Genomic DNA, 9,503 nt, shown 5'->3' with positions numbered 1-9,503 from the left:
CTCTGTTTGAGGAACACACTCGTTGGACGTCCACAACGACAAACGTCTACAGATGACTGCAGTCCCGAAGGGATAACACCATAGTGAGAATATTGTCTTGCCGATGCCCGAGGCAGCTTCTGGGAAGGAAAAAGGAAACTTTCTGGCAGTGAGAGCTCCCCATGCTGGGGACTTTTTGTGTACTTGTCTCTAATCCCACCTAGGCCACCCGCCTGGGCCACCGGTCCTAGGTATTGCCTTGCAGATCGCCGCCTCAGTCTCCTTCGAACACCGGTGTATCTAGGGCTGTGTGTCCACTGACCAATATGGCAGGCAAGGTCTCACTTCTCGTAAGTCGGAAGGAAGTATAGCTAGACATGACTCGATGATATCAAGATATGTTTGTTTACAGCTGGGTGTCCAGCACAAAGGGAACCTCAGTTGAGCAGACCTGACAACAGCCACAAGTGCCCAAATGGAGTCACCCTGACACCATGGAGGGATGGTAGACAGGTCGTGTGGGACAACACGTGTGCGTCTATATTGGCTGATACCTATCTACCTCACAGTACAGCTGAGGGAGGCGGAGCGGCCACCTTCAGGGAAACCCATAAACCAACAAGTACAGGGACCTAGAACGTTGTTACAGGTTCGTGCCGATAGGCTCCGAGACCCTGGTCGCCTGGGGTAAATGTGCACTCTAGTTCCTGAAGGATGTGGCTGAGGAACTCAATTAACAAACCAGAGACCCAAGCTTCCTGTTCCAGCGCCTCAGAGACGCGATACAAAGAGGAAATGCTTGCTGTATCCTAATGACCCACCTCTGCAGAGCTGGAGGACGTCTTCAAACAGTGATTGCTGTGTGTGTTTTCTGCATTATTATCAAACCCATCTCACGTAGAGTCCATATAACAAAAAAATAAACAATTATAATTTTCACCCATGTCCTAATTATCACAACAGTACCAAAAATGCAAAATTAAATACTGACAATTACCTTTACAAATGTTGCCTGCCGGCAGTTACAAATGTGCATCCTCCGGTCAAACATGCCAACCATGCCGCCCTAATAATGCCAAGCCGGACAGGTATTTCCAATTTGCAAATAATAAAGAGCTGTTGAACGTGACTCGGGGCCTGAATAACCCGCCGCGAGGAATGCGTATCATTCAGAGCTGGACACACGCCGGCGTGATATTACGCCGGGAAGGTGTCCCTTGGCCGGGGAGGTGTCCCTTGGCCGGGGAGGCGTCCCTTGGCCGGGGAGGTGTCCCTTGGCCGGGGAGGCGTCCCTTGGCCGGGGAGGCGTCCCTTGGCCGGGGAGGTGGATGTCGCTTGGCCGGGGAGGTGGATGTCGCTTGGCCGGGGAGGTGGATGTCGCTTGGCCGGGGAGGTGGATGTCGCTTGGCCGGGGAGGTGGATGTCGCTTGGCCGGGGAGGTGTCCCTTGGCCGGGGAGGTGTCCCTTGGCCGTGGAGGTGGGTGTCCCTTGGCCGGGGAGGTGGATGTCGCTTGGCCGGGGAGGTGGATGTCGCTTGGCCGGGGAGGTGCATGTCGCTTGGCCGGGGAGGTGCATGTCGCTTGGCCGGGGAGGTGCATGTCGCTTGGCCGGGGAGGTGCATGTCGCTTGGCCGGGGAGGTGCATGTCGCTTGGCCGGGGAGGTGCATGTCGCTTGGCCGGGGAGGTGCATGTCGCTTGGCCGGGGAGATGCATGTCGCTTGGCCGGGGAGGTGCATGTCGCTTGGCCGGGGAGGTGTCCCTTGGCCGGGGAGGCGTCCCTTGGCCGGGGAGGTGGATGTCGCTTGGCCGGGGAGGTGGATGTCGCTTGGCCGGGGAGGTGGATGTCGCTTGGCCGGGGAGGTGGATGTCGCTTGGCCGGGGAGGTGGATGTCGCTTGGCCGGGGAGGTGGATGTCGCTTGGCCGGGGAGGTGGATGTCGCTTGGCCGGGGAGGTGGATGTCGCTTGGCCGGGGAGGTGGATGTCGCTTGGCCGGGGAGGTGGATGTCGCTTGGCCGGGGAGGTGGATGTCGCTTGGCCGGGGAGGTGCATGTCGCTTGGCCGGGGAGGTGCATGTCGCTTGGCCGGGGAGGTGCATGTCGCTTGGCCGGGGAGGTGCATGTCGCTTGGCCGGGGAGGTGCATGTCGCTTGGCCGGGGAGGTGCATGTCGCTTGGCCGGGGAGGTGCATGTCGCTTGGCCGGGGAGGTGCATGTCGCTTGGCCGGGGAGGTGCATGTCGCTTGGCCGGGGAGGTGCATGTCGCTTGGCCGGGGAGGTGCATGTCGCTTGGCCGGGGAGGTGCATGTCGCTTGGCCGGGGAGGTGCATGTCGCTTGGCCGGGGAGGTGCATGTCGCTTGGCCGGGGAGGTGCATGTCGCTTGGCCGGGGAGGTGCATGTCGCTTGGCCGGGGAGGTGCATGTCGCTTGGCCGGGGAGGTGCATGTCGCTTGGCCGGGGAGGTGCATGTCGCTTGGCCGGGGAGGTGCATGTCGCTTGGCCGGGGAGGTGCATGTCGCTTGGCCGGGGAGGTGCATGTCGCTTGGCCGGGGAGGTGCATGTCGCTTGGCCGGGGAGGTGCATGTCGCTTGGCCGGGGAGGTGCATGTCGCTTGGCCGGGGAGGTGCATGTCGCTTGGCCGGGGAGGTGCATGTCGCTTGGCCGGGGAGGTGCATGTCGCTTGGCCGGGGAGGTGCATGTCGCTTGGCCGGGGAGGTGCATGTCGCTTGGCCGGGGAGGTGCATGTCGCTTGGCCGGGGAGGTGCATGTCGCTTGGCCGGGGAGGTGCATGTCGCTTGGCCGGGGAGGTGCATGTCGCTTGGCCGGGGAGGTGCATGTCGCTTGGCCGGGGAGGTGCATGTCGCTTGGCCGGGGAGGTGCATGTCGCTTGGCCGGGGAGGTGCATGTCGCTTGGCCGGGGAGGTGCATGTCGCTTGGCCGGGGAGGTGTCCCTTGGCCGGGGAGCAGGAGGAGGAGGGTTAATTAAGTGCTATTGTTGGTTGAGGCGAGTATTGAAGTGGAGACATGGGTGTTACTTATTTTGTGGTGGTGTGTACAGGTGTTGTGGTGGTGGTGTGTACAGGTGTTACTTATTTTGTGGTGGTGTGTACAGGTGTTGTTGTGGTGGTGTGTACAGGTGTGGTGGTGGTGGTGTGTACAGGTGTTGTTGTGGTGGTGTGTACAGGTGTGGTGGTGGTGGTGTGTACAGGTGTTGTTGTGGTGGTGTGTACAGGTGTGGTGGTGGTGGTGGTGTGTACAGGTGTTGTTGTGGTGGTGTGTACAGGTGTGGTGGTGGTGTGTACAGGTGTGGTGGTGGTGGTGGTGTGTACAGGTGTGGTGGTGGTGGTGTGTACAGGTGTTGTTGTGGTGGTGGTGTTTACAGGTGTTGTTGTGGTGGTGGTGTTTACAGGTGTTGTTGTGGTGGTGGTGTGTACAGGTGTTGTTGTTGTGGTGGTGTGTACAGGTGTTGTTGTGGTGGTGTGTACAGGTGTTGTTGTGGTGGTGTGTACAGGTGTTGTTGTGGTGGTGATGTGTACAGGTGTTGTGGTGGTGGTGTGAACATCTGCTGTGGAGGTGTCACCGAGTGATGGTGAAGTTGTGACGATTGTGATGGTGGTACCAAGTGTTGGTATGCTATGCTGGTGGTTAGCAGGTGTTTCGGTGGTTGTGGTTCTAACAGGTGTTTCAGTGGTTGTGGTTCTAACAGGTGCTTCAGTGGTTGTGGTTCTAACAGGTGTTTCAGTGGTTGTGGTTCTAACAGGTGTTTCAGTGGTTGTGGTTCTAACAGGTGTTTCAGTGGTTGTGGTTCTAACAGGTGTTTCAGTGGTTGTGGTTCTAACAGGTGTTTCAGTGGTTGTGGTTCTAACAGGTGTTTCAGTGGTTGTGGTTCTAACAGGTGTTTCAGTGGTTGTGGTTCTAACAGGTGTTTCAGTGGTTGTGGTTCTAACAGGTGTTTCAGTGGTTGTGGTTCTAACAGGTGTTTCAGTGGTTGTGGTTCTAACAGGTGTTTCAGTGGTTGTGGTTCTAACAGGTGTTTCAGTGGTTGTGGTGGTATTAACAGAGGCTGTGGTGGTGCTGGTACTAATAGATATTTCAGGGGTTTGCCTGATCGTTTTAGCAATTTCATATTTTTTTGCAATAAATGTATTTGCAGCTGTAGTTGCAGTAGTTGCAGCTGTAGTTGCAGTAGTTGCAGATGTAGTTGCAGATGTAGTTGCAGCTGTAGTTGCAGCTGTAGTTGCAGCTGTAGTTGCAGATGTAGTTGCAGCTGTAGTTGCAGCTGTAGTTGCAGCTGTAGTTGCAGCTGTAGTTGCAGATGTAGTTGCAGCTGTAGTTGCAGATGTAGTTGCAGCTGTAGTTGCAGATGTAGTTGCAGCTGTAGTTGCAGTAGTTGCAGCTGTAGTTGCAGCTGTAGTTGCAGTGGTTGTATATGTCCCTGCAACACCAGTAGTTGAATAATAATATTAATCATTATAAGTTAACAAATTAACTGCAATGCATAAAACTGCGCTTTAGCCATGAACATTCAACATTATAAATTATTGTGTTATTAAAGCAATTAATAATGTTGATGCAGTTGTAATCTGGCTTAATGACTCACGACGTATACAGTAATATTTATTTATTTATTTATTTATGAATTCTCAGGTTAATTACGATAGTCTTTAATACTGCTGCTGTGATTACTAATGAGCAGTTCTCCAACCCTGTGCAATTCAGCCGAAAATGTATTAGTGATGGTTTGCATTTATATTCTGTGACTGAATATTTAATAGCAGTAGGCATCCATCAGTCTCAGGAGACTATGGAGGTGTGCTCTGGTTGTCGGTCTGGAGTGGCCTCTCCAGGGCACAAAGCCAGGGTAGGTTGATATGGAGGATAAGCTGTTACCCATGCAGCAGGTCCCCCCCCCCCTCAATATCTGTTCACACCCCTATTCTTTTTTTATTAACATTACTTATATATATATTCATGTGTATTGGTTATATATAACCTGGTTATGTGTATGGAAATGTCAAGACCCACAAGCCTGGAAACCCACTTCAGCCAATCATCAGCCAGATACCTAAACCCACATACAGACTGGCTAAGCGACTCAACTGCTTGCTGACTCCTTATGTACCTTGTGCTTTCAGCCTGAAGTCTCCAAAGAAATTTGTTGATTTACTGCGGGAACACAAGCCAAGGGGACAATTAAGAGCCTCGTTGGATGTAGAGTCACTGTTTACCAATGTAACTGTGGATGAAACATTCGGGATGATAGTGGACAGAGTGTATCGGGATCCGGCTTGTACTCTTGACATACCTCAAAACATACTGAGGAAGCTGCCCCAAGCCTGCACCAAAGAAGCACCTTTCTTGAGTCCAGATAGGCACACGTATAAGCAAGTAGATGGGGTCGCCATGGGTTCTCCCCTAGGTGTCCTGTTTGCGAACTTCTACATGGGTACCATCGAACATAGGGTCTTAGTTGACATGGATTTAAAACCCGCCATATACTGCAGGTATGTTGATGGCATTTTTATGCAGGTACCTGATGTCAGACGTCTGCAGCAGCCGAAGGAGGCATTCGGGCAGAATTCTGTGTTTTCACATACGAGATGGAGAATGATGGGAAGCTGCTTTTTCTAGATGTAAGTGTCATGGAAAGGAACGGAGGCTTCCACACTACAGTCTACACTAAGGAAACAAAACATAGGACTGTGCCTCAATGCCAATAGTGACTGCCCAGACAGGTACAAGAGGAGTGTTGTCAACGCTTACGTCGACCGTGCTCTCAGCCACAGCTCAGGATGGAAGCAAGTCGATGAAGAACTCTGTAGGGCTAGGGAGGTCCTAGTCAACAATGGCTTCTCTAACGGTTTTGTTAAAGACGTCATAAAAAGAAAGACGAAACGTCATGCAGCCTTCGAAGAGTTAAGTAACACAACACTTGTACCCCCTATTGGACTGTTTTACAGGAACTTCTTTTCGACTGCTCATAAAACAGAGGAAAGAGTTCTGAAAGACATTATTGATAGAAACGTTATCCCTACAGACAAAAATCAGAAAATACAATTGACAATCTACTATAAAAACAAAAAAACGGCCAACCTACTCATGAAAAACTTCCCAGATACCAAACAGATTGCCTTGAAGGAAACCAACGTCTTCTATGCCTTCACATGACCGCTTGGGGACTGTAAGCCCCAAAGAACTCAGTATATAGGCAAGACAACAAAGTCTCTTTCTAGGCGATTAACTATACACAAACAACAAGGCTCCACCAAGAAACACATAATCACTTCTCACAAACAGACCATCACTAGAGACCATGACCAATCATCGATAAATACAGCGATAGTAGGAGACTCGATATCAGCGAGGCACTACACAGGGTCACGGTCCGGGACCATGGTCACGGTCCCTCTACCATATTTCCCAGCTCCACAAATTTGCGCCGTAGAATAACAACATACTGGAGGGAAAGATACGGAAGGAAATGCAGAATAGAACCTGTGAGGAGTAGAGGTGCCATAGGCACAATCAGAGAACACTGTCTGAACAACAGAGGTTCACGGCTGTTCAACACCCTCCCAGCAAGCATTAGAAATGTTGCCGGAACACAGGGGGGAGGGGTGTATTCAAGAACCAAGTTCTTGCAAAAATTTACTTTTCTTGCAAGAAAGACCGCCTCTCTACCGTCCCAGATCCTTGGACGGTAGAGCGACGGTCTCGCTTCATGCAGGTTGGCGTTCAAATCCCCAACCGTCCAAGCGGTTGGGTACCATTCCTTCCCCCCCCCCCTCCCGTCCCATCCCAAATTCTTATCCTGACCCCTTCCAAGTGCTATAGAGTCGTAATGGCTTGGCGCCTTCTCCCGATAGTTGCCTTCCCATCAAGTGGTTTACTGGCAGTAAGTGACATGGTTGGGTTAGGTGAGGTTAGTTTAGTGGACTGGCAGCTGTGACGACGTTGGTGAGCGAGTCTAATCTAATCTAATCTAAAACCACCCTAATCTATCGCTCGGCTCATCATTATCAAGACAATTTCCACAGTTTACAGCTGACTTTCAATTATGAAGAGTACACGTAGAGTTGACAGTTCTCCTGTGGGATAAAAACAAGAGTGGCGATGTGTACAGTAACTACGCACAGCAATGCCTGATCCCCACACCACCTCCAAGCAGTGGACCCAGCCTCCAACGACGAGGAACAGGCTGCTACTCAAAGTGTCTAGCAGTCAAACAATGAGAGAGAATCATTAAGAGGATTGTATCCCCATTCCCCTACTTCTCTAACTCCCCCCCTCCCCTTCCCTTCCCTACTCAGTGTTGGGGCCCTGGTCAGTCACAACGACCAGTGTTGGGGCCCCTGGTCAGTAACCACGACCAGTGTTGGGGGCCCTGGTCAGTCACCACGACCAGTGTTGGGGCCCCTGGTCAGTCACCACGCCCAGTGTTGGGGCCTGCTCAGTCACCACGACCAGTGTTGGGGCCTGGTCAGTCACCACGACCAGTGTTGGGGCCTGCTCAGTCACCACGACCAGTGTTGGGGCCTGGTCAGTCACCACGACCAGTTTTGGGGGCCCTGGTCAGTCACCACACCCAGTGTTGGGGGCCTGGTCAGTCACCACGACCAGTGTTGGGGGCTCTGGCCAGTCACCACGACCAGTGTTGGGGCCCTTGTCAGTCACCACACCCAGTGTTGGGGGCCCTGGTCAGTCACCACGACCAGTGTTGGGGGCCCTGGTCAGTCACCACACCCAGTGTTGGGGGCACTGGTCAGTCACCACACCAGTGTTGGGGGCCCTGGTCAGTCACCACACCCAGTGTTGGGGCCCTGGTCAGTCACCACACCCAGTGTTGGGGGCCCTGGTCAGTCACCACACCCAGTGTTGGGGCCCTTGTCAGTCACCACACCCAGTGTTGGGGCCCTGGTCAGTCACCACACCCAGTGTTGGGGCCCTGGTCAGTCACCACACCCAGTGTTGGGGGCACTGGTCAGTCACCACACCCAGTGTTGGGGGCACTGGTCAGTCACCACACCCAGTGTTGGGGGCCCTGGTCAGTCACCACACCCAGTGTTGGGGCCCCCTGGTCAGTCACCACACCCAGTGTTGGGGGCCCTGGTCAGTCACCACGACCAGTGTTGGGGGCCCCTGGTCAGTCACCACGACCAGTGTTGGGGCCCTGGTCAGTCACTACGTGTCAATGTATGCCGTATATGTTCTGTATTCCCTCTATTTCAGCAACCTCTCCTGCTCTGAAGGGGAAAGTGAGTACTCGAGCGAGCCGTACTCAAGACAGGACAGCACACGTGATGTTAACAGTCTGAGCATCGTGATGGGATACCTGGAATTGAAGACGTAATCCATCCTATCATTTCTCTGGCTGGCGCAATATTGGCTTAGTTATGCTTCCTAAAAGTTAGGTCGTCAGACATTATTATTCCCAAATCATTACATATTTCTCTCCAACTATGGGCAGATTTGATTGAATTTTGTGCCCTGTATTTTGTTTAACGTCCTCATTTTTTTACAGTACCTATGTACCTGGAATTTTTACCTGTTAAACATCATGTTATTTTAGCTGCCCAGTCGAAAATACCTACGGGCTCACCATAGCCCGTGCTACTTGGAACTGCTTGTTCCAAGTAGCGAATCTTTAACAAGAACAACAGTCGAAAACTTCATTAATTATTATCTGCTTCTAGTTTATAAATGTCTTGAACAGAAGTTATTTTCATGCTGATTTTTGTGTCATCTGCAAAAGATGATACGAAACTGTGACTTATATTGTTGTAAATATCTAAAATGAGAATAAGGAAACGCAGTGGTGCAAAGACTGTACATTGCTGTACACAGCTCCTCACTGTTCTTGGAATCAATTTTATTTATCTATTACTCTTTGCGTTCTGTTTGACAAAACTTAATATCCATCATCCAAGTTGACCTGTTACTCCTAATCACTCATTTTGTGTGCTATCCCTCCATGGTCACATTTATCAAATGCCTTTGTGAAGTCCGTGTATTACAATCTGCTTTTTTTTTTTTATCATATAATGCCTCGGTGATTTTGTCGTAGTGGTCAAGTAGCTGTGAGAGGCAAGATCTTCCTGCTCTAAATCCATGTTGGCCTGGGTTGTGGAGGTCATTGGTCACCATGTTGGCCTGGGTTGTGGAGGTCATTGGTCTCCATGTTGGCCTGGGTTGTGGAGGTCATTGATCTCCATGTTGGCCTGGGTTGTGGAGGTCATTGGTCTCCATGTTGGCCTGGGTTGTGGAGGTCATTGGTCTCGGTGAAACTGGTGACCTGACTCCTGATCACTCTCTCAAATACTCTATGTGGGATGTTGGTGCAACTGGTCTATAATTCTTTGCCAATGCTGCTACTACTACTACTACTACTACTGAACTATTACTAATTCTTCTTAAATTATTTCACACCACTTCGCTCTTGTTGCATCCTTGTGTGTACGATGCTACTACGCTGCTTTAGTGGGCATGATAGCGATGACAATGTGCTGTCTCTCCGGGTGACGAGCATCG

General features: G+C 51.7%; 1 protein-coding gene across 1 annotated transcript; it reads right to left on the bottom strand.

The window, feature by feature from the left end:
• Nucleotides 1–1,144: 1,144 nt before the first annotated feature.
• LOC123748653 (putative uncharacterized protein ENSP00000383309) lies at nt 1,145–5,380 on the bottom strand. Its single transcript, XM_069327333.1, has 4 exons — nt 5,293–5,380; nt 5,098–5,211; nt 3,653–4,410; nt 1,145–2,926 (listed from the first exon to the last, which is right to left on the bottom strand). The coding sequence occupies exons 1-4, from the start codon at nt 5,378–5,380 to the stop codon at nt 1,145–1,147; spliced, it is 2,742 nt and encodes a 913-aa protein (XP_069183434.1).
• Between the last annotated feature and the right edge of the window lie 4,123 nt (nt 5,381–9,503).

This window comes from Procambarus clarkii, chromosome 2 (assembly GCF_040958095.1).
Source record: "Procambarus clarkii isolate CNS0578487 chromosome 2, FALCON_Pclarkii_2.0, whole genome shotgun sequence".
Lineage (NCBI taxonomy): Eukaryota > Metazoa > Arthropoda > Malacostraca > Decapoda > Cambaridae > Procambarus > Procambarus clarkii.
The sequence above is the reverse complement of the archived record's forward strand: the minus strand, read 5'-3'. Positions and strand labels throughout refer to the sequence as shown.